A 15,229-nucleotide genomic window follows, 5' to 3' on the forward strand; every position below is an offset into this window, starting at 1 on the left:
CGTTTTGGTTATTGGGAGGTTTTACTCCGTTTCATGACCAGCTTGCATCTGATGACAATGTCTAATATTGCGTGACACAGCCCCCTTAAAACGATTGAACACGGGTGCAGAAAAAACCAAGGCTAAAGCAATGGATTTCACAACCGCGAAATCTCAAAGGCTAAGGTGTAGCAAACGAAAAATGTAAAATACAAAAACCAACACTTCCAAATTCCAAATCGAAAGCACACACACGTCTGAACGAGCTTTGGTCCTCCGTGGGTAAATCAAATTACATTTAAAGTGAACGCGCGGATGCCTCACCTTTAGAGGAGCGAGTACTGTTTTATACGGTTTGCTTCCAGCGTTCGTCTTGCCATCCGTCATCACTATCAGCACGTTTGGTTTGTCGCTGCGAAGTCCGCCTACGCTAGAAAACAGCTGACTATTGGCCAGTTCAATAGCTACGTCAGTGCGTGTATTGCCAGAAGTGTATGGAATGCCTCTTATTAGCCTTGTCATAGCATCTGCAGACTGGTGTTGGACATCGGCAAATCTGACCGACACTTGGGCGTTTGAGTGGTACGGGATGATCCCAATGCGAGTACCATGTGAAGAGATCTGTAACTTGTGCACAAGTGAGATGACGAAGGCTTTGGCCTTCTCAAAGTTAGCTGCTCCAACTGAGCCGGACCGGTCCATGATAACACCAACATCCATGGGTCGTTTGCAGGATGAAGGCATTGCAGGTTCTTTATACAGAACAAACATTAACAATATAACCAGTTGGCTATTGACTCATTTATCATAACTATAACAAAATTCTCGAATCTGATTGGCTATCAGCAGCCATGATTTGAGCATCAATAGGACAGAGTACGCGTTATGCCTGGTGTAATTGGACAGTTCACGCGTCATGAATGATGTAATTTTGACAGTGTACGCGTCATACCTGGTGTAATTGGACAGTCCACGCGACATGACTGATGTAATTTTGACAGTGTACGCGTCATGCCTGGTGTAATTGGACAGTTTACGCGTCATGACTGATGTAATTTTGACAGTGTACGCGTCATGCCTGGTGTAATTGGACAGTTCACGCGTCATGACTGATGTAATTTTGACAGTGTACGCGTCATGCCTGGTGTAATTGGACAGTTTACGCGTTAAGCCTGGTCTAATTGGACAGTACGCGTCGTTTGCGCGCTGTAATTAAATAGATCTCGAAACCTAACTGTTGTCCTCTATTTATTTACCAAAAAGTTAAACTGCTGGCTTTTCTTCTCCAGTTTTTTAGAGTTATGATTAATTGGTAACAGGACTTCGTGTCGTCCAATTCTTTCTGTAACCATACTCGTGTTAAAACAAATCTGACTCCCGCTGAGTGGTCGTCCAATTTTTGAAATTAATCGTATGATGACAGACCAAATTGGACTTCACTCAGTCCTATTACAATTATTAATCATAAAATTAATGCAAATTTTAAGGAAAATGGCTTTTAGTCGGATATCAACGACTCAATTAAGTCTCAGGCTAAGTAATCACCCGTTTAAACAAAGAAATGTTTAGTGGAATTCATTAGCCTTACTTTACATTCATAGACACTTGTATGTACTTGTCACACTTTTTAATTAAATTAATTAATTTATTATTTATTTATTTTTTATTATACTTTTTACCTGACCAAACAAATCAAATGCAAACTTTTAAGGGGCACCCGACTAGTTTAGCTCGCTATAGTTAATTCGGGTTCCCTGCCACCAACCTTCATGTTCAAATCAAACTTCATTAATTGCAATTTCTTTCTTTTTTGGTACAAAAAAATTGTTGTTGTTGTTACCAGAGAGCCGCAAAGGAATACAGATGAAATTCTTGACAAGATGAACACCTTGCAAATTACAATTTACCTTTTTTCTCTGCGCAGTAACGGAGACTGCACACCGGAGTCTTCGGCAACTGGTAGACGTAAAAGTCTCCGCAGTTTCTGACCTTGATATTCGTACTCCATTGGCAGCAGTTGCTGTTCCAATGGAAACAGACCTTTCTTGTCACCACACCCTGTTCCTCTGTGGGGTGACCTCCCTGGAGCCAGCCAGGAGCATGCGTACCACAGCGATCTTTCGGCACACAGGACGTGGGCATTGCAGTTCCTGCAGCGCCCATGAAACGGTGCCATTTGCCAACTGTCGGCAGGTTCCTCTGATCGCAGTACAGATTTCCTCCATTGTAATCCTTTGAGCGCGTCTTGTCACTGTTTACCACGTAAGCAGAAGGTTTACATTCGGGTGCAACGTAAACTGCAAAATATGGATGCAATCATTGTTGAAACACTCTCTTCATCTTATTCTTTACAAACTCCTTCAATGCACGACAAAAGCGTCCAACCTTGGATAAACGTAGGGCGATTCTCCGTATACTAAGTCTATTTTGTTGTTCTTTCATCAAATTTGCGGCTTTGCTGTTCCCGGCATTTTCATTCTGTTTTGTTTCTTATGACGTACGCAATTCTAGGCTTCGTATACGGCCCATCACCCTGAATTTCACCCTGCTCCTTCTTAGATATTTCCCTTCCCTAACTTGCTTACCTGAGAGACTGCCTTTGCAGCCAAACAACGTTGGATGGGGGAGTGGCGGAAGGGACGGAGTGGGGATACATTTGCATTGTTAAATGCTTTTGAAGTGGGAAAAGGAGTTGACTTCATCTGCTGTTCCTTTTTCAGCGTTCTTCGTGTGGTTCTTACTTTCTTTCTCGTTTGACTGGCATTGAGAAGGAAGGGATTGAGGATTCGGAGAGCCATTCAGAGAGCGGTTGCTACCGTTAGGAGAGCTTGTTGCCTGTTCTTAAGGATCCTAGGCTATGTTTGTCTGAGTAACAGAGCAATGGCGCGGAATTGTAGATTGCTCACATTCGGTGTCCTGACCTTCTTTAGGAACTTTGCAATTTGTAGATAAAATAACAAATTACGGTATAGATCTATAAGTTAAATGCCTGGGTACTCATGAAAACTGTGCACAGACCGGCTGGCGACCGTGCCACATCGGGTGCGTATATATACAGATGTTTCGACAAAGGTTGTCCAAACAAAGCGTACGCGACAATACTGATTGGCAGTCTGGGAAATACCCAATAAATTTCGATGAAAGCTCAGAATCCATATTGCCTTGACCGTACAGCGAAGACTTGAGATATGGATTCTGAGCTTTTATTGAAATTTATTAGGTATTTCCCAGACTACCTTTCGGCATTGTCGCGCACGCTTTTACGCTTTGTTTGGACAACCCTTGTCGAAACAGCTGTATGGTCAAGGCCGTCTAGTCCTTGTGCGCAAACACCGTGCCCCATCGAGTGCCCGAGTATAAGGTCGAGGCTGTCTACCCGGTGCGCAAGCACCGTGCTCCATTTCGGAATAAATATTTCCAAAAAGCCATGTTCACCTTGGTGCCCGCTATGCGCATGCTTTACCCTGCCCAATCATAGTGCTTAGGCATCAAGTGTGAACGCAACCTAAGGCGTATGTGTACTTACTTTGTTCACAGTTTTTGCCGACAAAACCTCGAGCGCATGCGCAGGTGTATCCTCCTCTAGTGTTACGGCATTGGCCAGCATTTTTGCAGGGTCTCACACTTGCACATTCATCCACGTCTGAAAGGAAAATCAATCCATTGAAAAAGGTTATTCTATATACAGATCGAATATGTACTTTACTTCGACACTGCTGCCCCGTCCATTTCAATTTGAGTTCAAATTCCCATCCCAGGGGCAAGGCCAAGGGTCTTAATAGTGCTAACTGTCGGCGAACAAACAGCTTTTAATCGTTGACCGATACGGTTGTTTCTTAACATCAACTGTCATTGGAGGACAATGCATCTAGCGTCGTTGTTCGCTACAATACATCAACCAGAAATGATTAAATTTTGGATTTTGCAGAGAACGTGAACTCATACGTATATGAAATCAGCTGCTAATGCTCTGTCAGGGGGTAAGGTATAAGGGACAATTATACATCTAAACAATAATTGCGTTTTATTGATCAGTCTATCTTTGATTTTAGGGATGACAGCTAGCCTTGGCAATTTTAGCGATGAGTGATAGTCTTAACCCCAAAGTACCGCGCTCCTGGCCGGTCCAGCGACATTATGCTCATTGAGCGAGTTGGAATAATCGCGAAGCGAAAAAAGAACGCGAGTGTATTATTTTAAGTCCGTTTTGATTGGCGTTATCGTGGTGGTTAATTTACGTTACTGGAGTAAAGACCCTCAAAACAGAATATAATATATACTAGAATCAGAATATTTTGTCGGCGCAATCAAAATTGTTGTCAAAAGACAGAATTTTACACAGAGACCAGCAAGGCGAAGGAAACTTAATACAGGAGACATTTCAGAGCTCGCCGAAAATGTATCATCACCATTTGTCATTACAGCAGTCACATAAATGCTGGCTGTAGTTAATTGATAATCAGGTTAAAATCATAATTTTTCTACCTTTTTCACAATTGACACCGGTAAATCCTTCAGGGCATGTGCACTTGTAACTGTCCAGTCCAGTAACTGCGCATGTTCCACTGTTCTTGCAAGGCTTTTTAGTACAACCATCCACTAAAAAAAGAGAGTGATTAGAAGGGGCATAACTCACAGAAGTACATGAACATAAACTACGGAGATTTGAGATTTCTAGGGTTATGCGTTAAGTTTACTTATTTGGCTAGTTGTTTTATTGCTGCCTGCACAAGTTTCCTTTTAAATCTCGACCCGAGCTGTTTGTTTGCAGTTCCCAGGCCCTGCCGCGTAGCCTCCAATCAGAAGCGAAAAATATGGTGGCCAAATTATAAATGTTGTGACTGCTACGGAAGAAAGTCTCTAATTCCCTTTGAACACAGCGCTTAAAGTAAATTGAGTTAAACCTCAGTGTGGAGTTTCCCAGTGCTCAAAGACTCAGTCGTTCTTTGACATTTGGTGTATTGATGATTTGGCCGGGTTTGAAGTCGCGAGTGCCATGGAAAAGTTCTTTTACATATGTATCGGTAAGTTACTGACTAGTTTGTCACGCTGGTGTAAATTGGAAAGGGGAAACCCTAACCGTAAATCACTCTTTTTCACCCTTACCACTTGTCCCCCACGCCACTGCTTTGTCGTATCCAGTCTTACTAGTTTTATCTACTTTTGTCCTGCATTGACCGAGATTTCACATTATCAGGAAGAAAAATGACTTGGTATTCATTATCCGTTTGTTTTTTTTTTAAATGAAAAAAACCGCTGATCCGACCTGTTGACTCATTGACTCATTTGACTCATAAAACATCCGTTCTCGTCAAGGCTAATGTTTTTCAAAATGTCTAATCACTGAGTCCTCTTCTTACCGCAGTTAGCCCACTTTCCATCATAAATGCGGTCCAAAGAACACCATGGTCTGTTGTGTTTGTAAGTAGTACATGAATGATAGGTCTTCCCTTTGTAAACGAATGGGAAAATACAACAGCGGCCAGCTTTATCAGTTCTCTTGAGACAATTCACTGTAAGAAAAAGCATTTGTGGGTTAGTAACCAGTCATGACTTGGGCTCGCAAATGCAGAAACTGAAAGAATCAAGAGAGGGCCATCATGACATCGATTGCCCTGTCTTTTGCGAGTTGCAACCAACTACAAGAACACTTGATCACGTTGATGACTGACAGACTGATTAATTGATTGATTGGTTTATTGCGCTTGATTGATTGATTGATAGCGACACGATTGACAGCTGAAGATCTTTCCAACGCCGACACGTGTAATCTATGTGTAAATAACAATTTATTTTCAACATGAGATTGGTAGGGAAGTACTCCCCTATATAACAATTCCAAGGAGTAGCCCCCCTCCTCCCCTCTCCCGGAGGGATTGGGTTTCAGAGCCTTTACAGCAATTCAGTAAAGATATCTTGCAAAGATTTTCAGTGAGTCTTTGGTCTGTTACCATTAAGGAAACATGGAATGGGCACTACTAGAAATGACTGATGCATGATGTTTGTTACCTTGCTCGCAGTGGGTTCCCTTGTAGCTTCGATGGCATTTACATTTATAGCCGTTAATGGCACTAGCATCTGCTTCGCAGGTACCACCATTCTTACAAGGATTGCTCGCCAAGCATGGGTCTGTTGAAGACATTTTCAGTGCGTCGATGCAACAAATGAGTTTGTCTCAATCTCGTAATTATAATCACATGGCTTCTCTCATCATTAATAACAGCCGGAAGAAAGTCTGATTTCTAGCTAGAATGTCAGTTGTATTCACAAATAAACATATTTATAAATTTTATTGTCGATGTATTTAGCGCAGAGCACTAATTTGGGACAATGTCCAGGTCGAATTGGAATTTGGAAATGTTGGTTTGTGAGGAGAAGGGGAAAACCGGAGTACCCGGAGAAAAACCTCTTGGGCAAGGACAAGAACCAACAACAAACTCAACACAAATATGGCGCCGAGTCCGCGAATCGAACCCGAGCCACATTGGTGGAATTTGAGTGCTCTCATTACTGCACTGTGATTACATGATGAAGAATTACTCAAGGGGGAGGAATCTCATATGAAATAAGACTTACTATGTCCTTTGTTTCCACAGTAACGGAGATAACAGTTCTGAGGTCTTGGCAATTTGTACACGTAGAATGCCCCACAGTTTCGGACACTAATCGTTGAGCTCCAAAGACAAACATTGTTGCTCCAGTGGAAGCAGACCTTTCGCGTGACACTTCCATCGTCCTTGCTTGGGTGTTGACCATTCATCCAGCCGGGTGCGTGCGTTCCACAGTGTTGTGTCTGTACTGGTGAAGTGGGCATCATGGTGCCTGCAGCTCCCGAGAAACGGTACCACTTGTCAGGGGAGGCAAGGTCGTTGCGATCACACTTGAGCACGTTCCCTCTTCGTGTCGAGGCGCGATCTGCGGTATTTAGTGTTACGTAGCTTGAGCATTCGGTTGGACCTGTTGGAAAATCACAACGAAAGGAAAATTAGCGAAGAAATCACTGCAAATTTAATTAATCTTCTCCATATGCAGCGTTTCATCTTGCTTACGGCATGACGAGAAGGCCACAAAATATACGGACTCATAAATTTTCACCAACACGCAAGAGATGGCAGATACATTTTGTCAAGACGCCTATTTTCGTGTTACAAAGTGACTTGATAATTGAATAGTTTCATCTATATTTTCTTTATAATAATTTGATCAATTTTCAATGCAGAAAATGCATATCAGAGAATCTAAACTTTTTCAATTTCCTTGAAGGACCATGCCCTGAATCCTCCACAGTTGTTCCGCCAATGACACTACAGTCCCCAGGCCCCAGTCTCTGAATTTCCTGGATTCACATCCCAACAACGTTCAAATATTCAAATATATTTGTGCAATATAGAAGTAGTATATTAAACACGAGAAAAAGTGCTTCATCCAATTTCAAATACTGAGAAGTGGGTTCAAAAAACGAGACACAGCCGAGTCTCGTTTTTCAACCAACCTCGAGGTTTTTGGAAATTGGATCAAACACTCTTTAGAGTGTTTGCAACTACGCTTCCCAAACCAATAGTCCTTGGAGAAGTTCGAAGGAAATGTTCACCAAATGTTATGATTATTAATATCACCGGCATCTCCAAACGTCCTTCCCACCGTGATTTCCTTATTTTTTTCCCTTCATAAATTATTAATGAGTTTAGAATATAATTTTTAAGTAATATATCAAACACGAAAAGGTGTGTTTCATCAGATATCCAAACCCTGAGAAGTAGGTTGAAAAAACGAGGCGCAGCCTTGTTTTTTTAAACGACTTCGAGGTGTTTGGGATGAAACACAATTCGAGTGTTTGATTTGGGTTCTCAAATGATCAATAATTCTTGGAGAAATAGACCTATTCGGCTAACCCAATGTTGTACCCAATTCAGATCCCCCGGGGTTAAGACTCTTTATTTATTGCATTTGCATTATAATGTAGCATTCACATTTAAATGATATGGAAATACTTAGAACAAAACATTTTATGCCCAAACGATTTAAATTGGGTACAACATTGCGTTAGCCGAATAGGTCTATTCAGAGCTAAAGTTGGCAAAATTTTATGGTAACTAGGAACACATATCCAAACCACAGTCACAGTAGTGATTTTCTTTGTTTTCTCTTGATGAATTATTAATGAGTTTGAGAAAATCATTTATCATTCTGGGCCGGGATGTTTGAAAGCCGATTAACGCTGATCTACGATTAGAAGTTAATCGAGGCTTTCATCTTGCTTGTTAAAATGGTTTAAAGGCCAATTTCGAGCTAAAGGTAAAGAAAAGTCTAAATGAAAATTGAGGGGCAAATATCTTTTGGAAGAATCTTTATTGATTAGCAATTAAACTCGAATCAAAGTTTACGTTAATCCAGGATTAGCTTAATCACGCTTTGAACAACAGGGCCCTGGTAGATAGAGTTATGACATTTTACAAAGACGAGAGTACCTTCATCACAGTCTCGTCCTCTGAACCATTTCCCTGCGCAAGCGCATTGGTAGCCTCCTCTAGTATTTTTGCAAACGCCACCATTTTTGCAAGGATTTTTCAACCGACATTCGTCCACATCTGCCAAAACAAAAACGATTTAGAACTATATTAGGATTCGTATTCCCATGGGGACTTACTGAAGCTGTGGATGCTTCGTTGACGATAGCTAAAATCACGTTTTTGTAAGGTGATGTAAGGGAGCAATAATAATCAATAGGCCATTTCCCAGTTCCTGTGAACCTCACTAGTGAATGCGAGGCTAAGTGCAAAACTTTTCATATGATAATTAGCTTTGTTTGCATATAAATGAAAACTAATTTTCAAAACAAAAGCGTTGCACGTAGCCTCGTTTTCATAATGAGGTTCAAAGCAACTCGGAAATGGTCTATTTAAGGCCATCACCAAGATACGTTAAAGGTGATTATTTTGAAATGAATCCAAAGACATTATAACCTTCTTAATTTCATCCATAAATATATTTCTTTGACAGCTGATAAAACCCTGAGTGCCAGTTAAGGTTTCAGGATATCAGGTTCACTAACAGCCCAATGTATGCTTAAGGGCGTTAGTTTCTAAAGAAACTGTGGTGCTGCGTCGGTGGGGAGTGGAAACAAATGTTTCATTTTATCAACAGAGTTGAAAAGGTAATTTTGCCACTGTAAAGAGATTCGATTGCGTACACAATGTATGTTTGGACTGGCAGAGAAATTATCTGAAAATAAATTAGAATTAATTCGACTACCTTAAAATACATTAGACAGGGCCAAGAAATTTCCTTATACTTCGTTTTATGTAATGTTTAAAACACGAGCGGTAGTGTTTTATCGGGATTTCGTTTTAGACCCGATAAAACACGTGCTGCGAGTTTTTGAACGGCTTCAAAAAACATTCCTGGAAAAGCGTGTGTCAAGAGAGTTCATAACAATGATGTTTTTGTGAACGTTGCTAATTAGCAAAACGAAACACCGCATACTAATAAGGTGGAGGTTTTATTGGGTTTTAAAATCACTGCACGTGCTGTTTCATCGACCATTTGATAGGTCAATGGGCTTATAAATTATTATTAATGAGTTTTTGAAGGTAAAACAGTTCATTCACGTTATGGTCTCAAAGGGGCACTGTCACAGAGATAAAAAGAAATGCCCTGCTGATGAACCCAGTTTTCAAGTAGGTAGTATATTTATTATGTTTATCATTAATACATAATTAGCCATGGTAGTTGTCGTTGTTGTATGTTGGTCAAAAATGCTCACATATTTGACAAAGAACCTCTTCTCTAACTTGAAATTGAAGAATATACTATAATCGGTTTTCGCGATTTCTCCAGAATGCACAGGAGGAGCTTGAAAAAAATGGCCAATTTTTGAAAAATTGCAGTCCATTTCCATCCCTTTGCATCCGCAGCCAAAGATGATAGATAAAACGTTTTTGTGCACTAGGAGGATTACTATTGGTTACCGTTGACAAAACTGGACCATTTGGCAACGTTCCTATCGATGCAAATATGTTTTCTGGTTGTTCAAAGTGACACTAAAAATAGGTGACAATGTCCCTTTAAACGCCATATTGATTTTGCAGTATTGTATTATACCTTCGTCGCAATGTTTTCCTTTGTAGTTCGCAGGACACTGACAGCTGTATCCACCTACAGAGTTGGTACAAGTGGCGCCATTCTTGCAGGGGTTGCTCACCTTACACTCATCGACATCTAAATAATGAATAAAAGAATAATGGAACGGCATTCAAAACAGAAATGCGCGCTTTCACGCGCTTGGCGCCGATGAAATATATTTGCTCCGAATTATGATTGGTGCACTGTGTTGTTTATGTTTCTTGTGATTGGTCAGAGTAATTACCTTGGTATTGGTTTTAGGACACTGAAATTAAATGAAAGCCGCTCTAAAACGTGAACCAATTTCTGGCAGACAGCTCGTCCGTTTGCCTTCATATTAAAAAAAAAAAACGATGAACGATGAACCCAGTTTTCAAGTAAATAGAGTGTTCATTATGTTAATTGTAATACCAACAAACCAACCAAACAAGACAAACATGCATCCAGGCGAAGAGGGCCTGAAGTTGACTAACGTAAATTTTGTGACAAAGTGTATCGCTCTGTTGTTGTTGTTGTTATTGCGACACGTTATCATTTCAATTTCTCTTAGTAATATCGATGTTTCATCAAACAAAAAGATTATCAGCCTTAAGGATATGATCGTCTAACATGAATTCTCTGTATGTTTTAGCAACCTCTCTACACTACTGCTAAATTGAATGTAAGGGGACAAGAAAGGGGAATTTCTTTTTTTGATATTGGGAATTCAGTTAAAGGGTTAACGAGATACCTTGATCACAATTCTTTCCAGTGAATCTACTATCACATGTGCACTTGTAGCTTCCGTGAGTGTTGGTACAGGTGGCTCCATTCTTACAAGGATTGTTAGCGCATTCATTAACATCTGTAAAAGCAATAAATCAAACGTTGTCAGGCATTGAAACATTTCCACTGCTTGGCAGCATGGATCATTATTATCCATATTGGCAGTAAGATTTATAAAGTTATCGAGTAAATGTGTGCAATATGATTGGTCAGATAGAACTGGTCATTGTAATGCACGCACAGCCATAATCAGGATATGTGACCAGTCTGACTGCGCCTACCATGGGAAAATTAGAAAGCTCCCGCCCTCCTCGAGTTTGGGGTAGCATCTTCGGCCAAGTCATCTCTTGCCCACACTGGTCTGGTTTGCGACTAGCTTCTAAAATCCGAACAGGAAAATTTCGTCCTTTTTGGTTGGCAATTTCCCTTTGGAGGAGGAAAATCTTGGATTCCAAAATCCATTTGCAGGCGTTTTCGAACCGCAAGTGCATCTAGCTAACAAAAGGAAGGATACACACTCTTCATTTTTTGCCTCTTTAGTTTATCTAAACTTTGCTAATAAGCACCTCATTCATGGGCTACACAGATGCAACTTGCATAACTCAACAATGCACTTGGTCACTGACTGAGTAAAAATGACTGGAACAACGAAGATTCTAACAAGAGTGTATAACTATTACCGACCTTCTTCGCAATTCTTTCCTTTGTGGTTTGCCGTACATTTGCAGGTATAGCCGCCAAAAGTGTTGGTACAAGTGCCTCCGTTCTTGCAAGGGTTGGATGCGGTACATTCGTTCACATCTGAACCAAGATATAAAAATAGAGGTGAAAATGTGGAAACTAACACACTCTAAAACAAAACAAAATATTACCCTACTGGATTGTTCCATCTAAGTAATCAAAATGTATTTGTGTCTGTAAGGCTAACCGGACTGAGTAGAGACCTTAGTTATAACACATTGGGAACATTGCCGTGGTTATACCTTGATCGCAGTTCTTTCCGGCGAATCCACTTTTGCATGTGCACTTGTAGCTTCCATGAGTGTTACTACAGGTGGCTCCGTTCTTACAAGGATTGTTGGCGCATTCATTAACATCTGCAACAAAAATAAACAAAGAGAACAAACGTCAGCATAACATTTTCTACTATTTACTACTTCATAAAAGAAGTGCGGGTGGATGAATGCACCTCGCCTAAGTTTATCGCAAATTCGTAATGTTAATTTATCTTAAGAGCCCGGCTAATAACTTCGGAAAAGATCTCAATCGTACGTGATAAATCCTGGTACAAAGGGAAGCATTAATGCAAATAACTTTCTTTCCGTGAAATGATAAGAAAATGAAACGTAGCAATGGGAGAGATAAAACAGGCTCTATCTCAGGCCACTTTTCTTATCGTTTGCAATTCCTAAGTGGCGTGTTTGATAAGGCTGAAATACGGCATGTACATTAGGACTTGATGTATGCCAGAATCTTCACAAAACACTTCTTTCTAAGAGCTTCAAAATTCTCACCTGCTTAAAGTGGTTTTCAGTTAGGTGTAATAAAACCAAGACCAAAGAAATTACTCTGTCTAATCACAACAGGCGGAAGCAGGGGAATGACCAATCAGAACTGGAAAAATGTGTATGAGCACGATTCGTTTTGGTTTTCTTTCTCGTTACTTGAAAAAGTGGTACGAGTTTTCCTAGCCAATCACAGAGCGCAGTAAAGCTAAAGCAAATAAAGCGAGAGTTAGGCTAACTGAGTATAATGCACTGTCAGAGAGCATTTTTTCAACGGAATAAATGGCATAAACGAATAGACGTGAGTGAGTTTCGTTGTTACCTTTGTCACAATTCTCTCCTTGGAAGTTGGCTGTGCATTTGCATGTTGATCCATCACCATTTGGCAAGCAGGTTGCGCCATTCTTACAAGGATTTTGAACCCTGCAGACGTCTGGACAAAATACAACATGAGCTAGATGAGGGACCTAAATGAATACGACTCCGTATAGGGGCAAGCGAGGTCAATGTAAAAGGCAAAACTTCAGATTACAGGTGGTAACACATAAGAAAGTTTTTTTTCCCTGACCAAAGTTTGTTGTCTGAAGTGGGACATTTACAGTTGGCTTTGTTAAGATTCGAAGTTATTGAAATGTGATGATCTGTAATGCGCATTTGTTAATGATACTTCACATATTTTTTTTTTCTCGAAAGCAGCAACGATATATTTCTTTTGATCTCCCTCATTACATTTGTGTTTTGACAGTCGTCAAATTCTCGGTGATTCTTCCAGAACTTATTTTATCAGGTTTTCTGGTAAGCCTGCTTTTGATTTGTAAAAGCAAAAGAAAAAGGACCCCAACAGCCTGGTAAGTCTGGCTTTGTCAGATTGAAATGGTAAGCCTGGTTCGCAAACGTCACCTGGAAAGCCTGATAACCCAGGTTGGGTCAAACCTTTACACAAATAATGAATTTATTTACCTAGAGGGTAACATGTGACAGTTAGTTTAGGGTTGGTACTAAAATAGTGTCCACTTCTATATATTTAAACAACAGGACATTACAAATTCAGACACTAGTTAAGGATGAGGAGAGTCTCTATATCTCTATATTATTATTATCATTACTATTATTATTATTATTATTATTATTATTATTATTATTATTATTATTATTATTATTATTATTATTATTATTGTTATTATGTCGAAATAATTACGATACTTACTATGTCCTTTGTTGCCACAGTAACGGAGATAACAGTTGTGAGTCCTTGACAATTTGTAGACGTAGAACGCCCCACAGTTGCGGACAGTAATAATTATGTTCCAATTACAAACGTTATTGCTCCAGTGGAAGCAAACCTTTCTTGCTACAGCTCCGTCTTCCTTGGTGGGGTGCTCTCCATTCATCCATCCCGGTGCGTGCGTTCCACAGTAATGCGTCGGTACTGGTGACGTTGGCATTCTATCTCCTGCAGCATCCGTGAAGCGGTACCACTTGGCGGAGGAGGCGAGGTCATTGCGATCGCACCTGAGCGTGTTGCCATGGTGTGAACTCGAGGCACGGTTTGCAGCGCTGAGTTTGGAGTAGCTTGAACACTCACTTGGATCTGCAAGGTGAAAACGTGAACGATCCGCTATCAGAAAAGGTCTTTAAAATGTACGTTAGATCTCATGGGAAGTGCGTTAAAAGCAATTAAAGGCAGTCTACTCGAACCTAACAATGTGGTTACGTGAAAGCTGAGATGATTTCTTCCCCTCTTATTCAAGAAGGTCTTTTACATCACGCTCCCGTTGTTTAAAGTTTGGATAACCTTATCCAGCGAATAAATCGCTATCTAGAGGATAGCGGAGTACATCAGTTGAAGAACAGTTTATTCGCTGGATAAAGTTATCCGCTCTTTGAACAACTCAGGTCAGGTAAATTAGACCAGATATTAACACTGGTTTGAAAGCAAGTGGTGAAATGTTTTAATTGAAATAAGTTTAAACCTTCATTAGCTGCGCTTTAATGTATGGGTTTTCATTTTTGATTCAAATTTCCATCCTCATTACTAGCCTCATTATAGTGCTTTAAGAGCCAAACTATGGCACTAGACAAAATATGGCACTAGACTTGTGGATACATTTGAATTTTCCCTCAATATCAAGCATGGAAATGCAATGGCTCGGTTTTTCCCCAGAACGAGTACACATTGTCTAATTGTCATACGAACAACGGCAAAATTAGTATAAGGCAGAGGGATGAAACGCTTCCAGGAAAAGGAACTCGTCATTACAACAAACGGCCAAGCATAGTCGATCTCTTCTCTCATTTTTACTCGTTAAATTACTTTTCTGTTCAACCAAATATTTTCCGGTCACTTCCACGCTTCTGGCCTTCAAAAATCCCTTGTAAAAATGGAGCTTAGATTTCCATTAGCCATTTGCTTTCTGTTTGGGTTTCCAACCCTTGTCGATTACTGTCTAATAACATACGCAAGTATCTGAACATCGCAGATGAAGATCAGTCGGTTTATGTAGCCCAAATATTGTGCCACATTGCGGAACACATCGAATTTAAAGTTTGCTTGTTACAGTACGTCCATTGTTAATCCTGATGTTCACAAAGGATTCCGTTGAAAATTGCTCCTGTTCAGTTCAAACGATCCCTGCGTGATAAACAGAAGTAACATGGCCGAAAATAGTCCTACCTTGATCACAATGTTTTCCCGTAAACCACTTTCCAGCACAAGTACACGTGTAACCACCTCGAGTGTTAGTGCATGTTGCTCCGTTTTTACAAGGTTTCTTAATGGCGCACTCATCCACATCTAAAAGGCAAACGATTGCGAGATTTATCTGCAGATCTTCAATAAATGTGACATTTTGTTCATG

At 40.3% G+C, this 15,229-nt stretch overlaps 1 protein-coding gene across 5 annotated transcripts in view; it reads right to left on the reverse strand.

The window, feature by feature from the left end:
- The window catches only part of LOC146470718 (uncharacterized), a 47,115-nt gene that overhangs the window by 3,445 nt on the left and 28,441 nt on the right, over positions 1 to 15,229 (reverse strand). Inside the window, exons 29-43 of one of the 5 annotated variants that reach the window (XM_085121666.1) lie at positions 15,046 to 15,165; positions 13,579 to 13,962; positions 12,694 to 12,804; positions 11,850 to 11,963; positions 11,551 to 11,667; positions 10,832 to 10,945; positions 10,081 to 10,197; positions 8,448 to 8,567; positions 6,556 to 6,936; positions 5,989 to 6,108; positions 5,340 to 5,492; positions 4,465 to 4,578; positions 3,506 to 3,622; positions 1,887 to 2,276; positions 304 to 731 (exon numbers count right to left, since the gene is read on the reverse strand). In XM_085121666.1, the coding sequence (XP_084977792.1) occupies positions 304 to 731; positions 1,887 to 2,276; positions 3,506 to 3,622; positions 4,465 to 4,578; positions 5,340 to 5,492; positions 5,989 to 6,108; positions 6,556 to 6,936; positions 8,448 to 8,567; positions 10,081 to 10,197; positions 10,832 to 10,945; positions 11,551 to 11,667; positions 11,850 to 11,963; positions 12,694 to 12,804; positions 13,579 to 13,962; positions 15,046 to 15,165 (2,900 nt within the window). The remainder of the gene's footprint in view (positions 1 to 303; positions 732 to 1,886; positions 2,277 to 3,505; positions 3,623 to 4,464; positions 4,579 to 5,339; positions 5,493 to 5,988; positions 6,109 to 6,555; positions 6,937 to 8,447; positions 8,568 to 10,080; positions 10,198 to 10,831; positions 10,946 to 11,550; positions 11,668 to 11,849; positions 11,964 to 12,693; positions 12,805 to 13,578; positions 13,963 to 15,045; positions 15,166 to 15,229) is intronic. The other 4 variants (XM_085121667.1, XM_085121668.1, XM_085121669.1 and 1 more) reach the window with 4 other exon arrangements.

The sequence above is a fragment of the Pavona decussata genome, unplaced genomic scaffold (assembly GCF_977016875.1).
Source record: "Pavona decussata unplaced genomic scaffold, jaPavDecu1.1 SCAFFOLD_112, whole genome shotgun sequence".
Taxonomy (NCBI): Eukaryota; Metazoa; Cnidaria; class Anthozoa; order Scleractinia; family Agariciidae; genus Pavona; species Pavona decussata.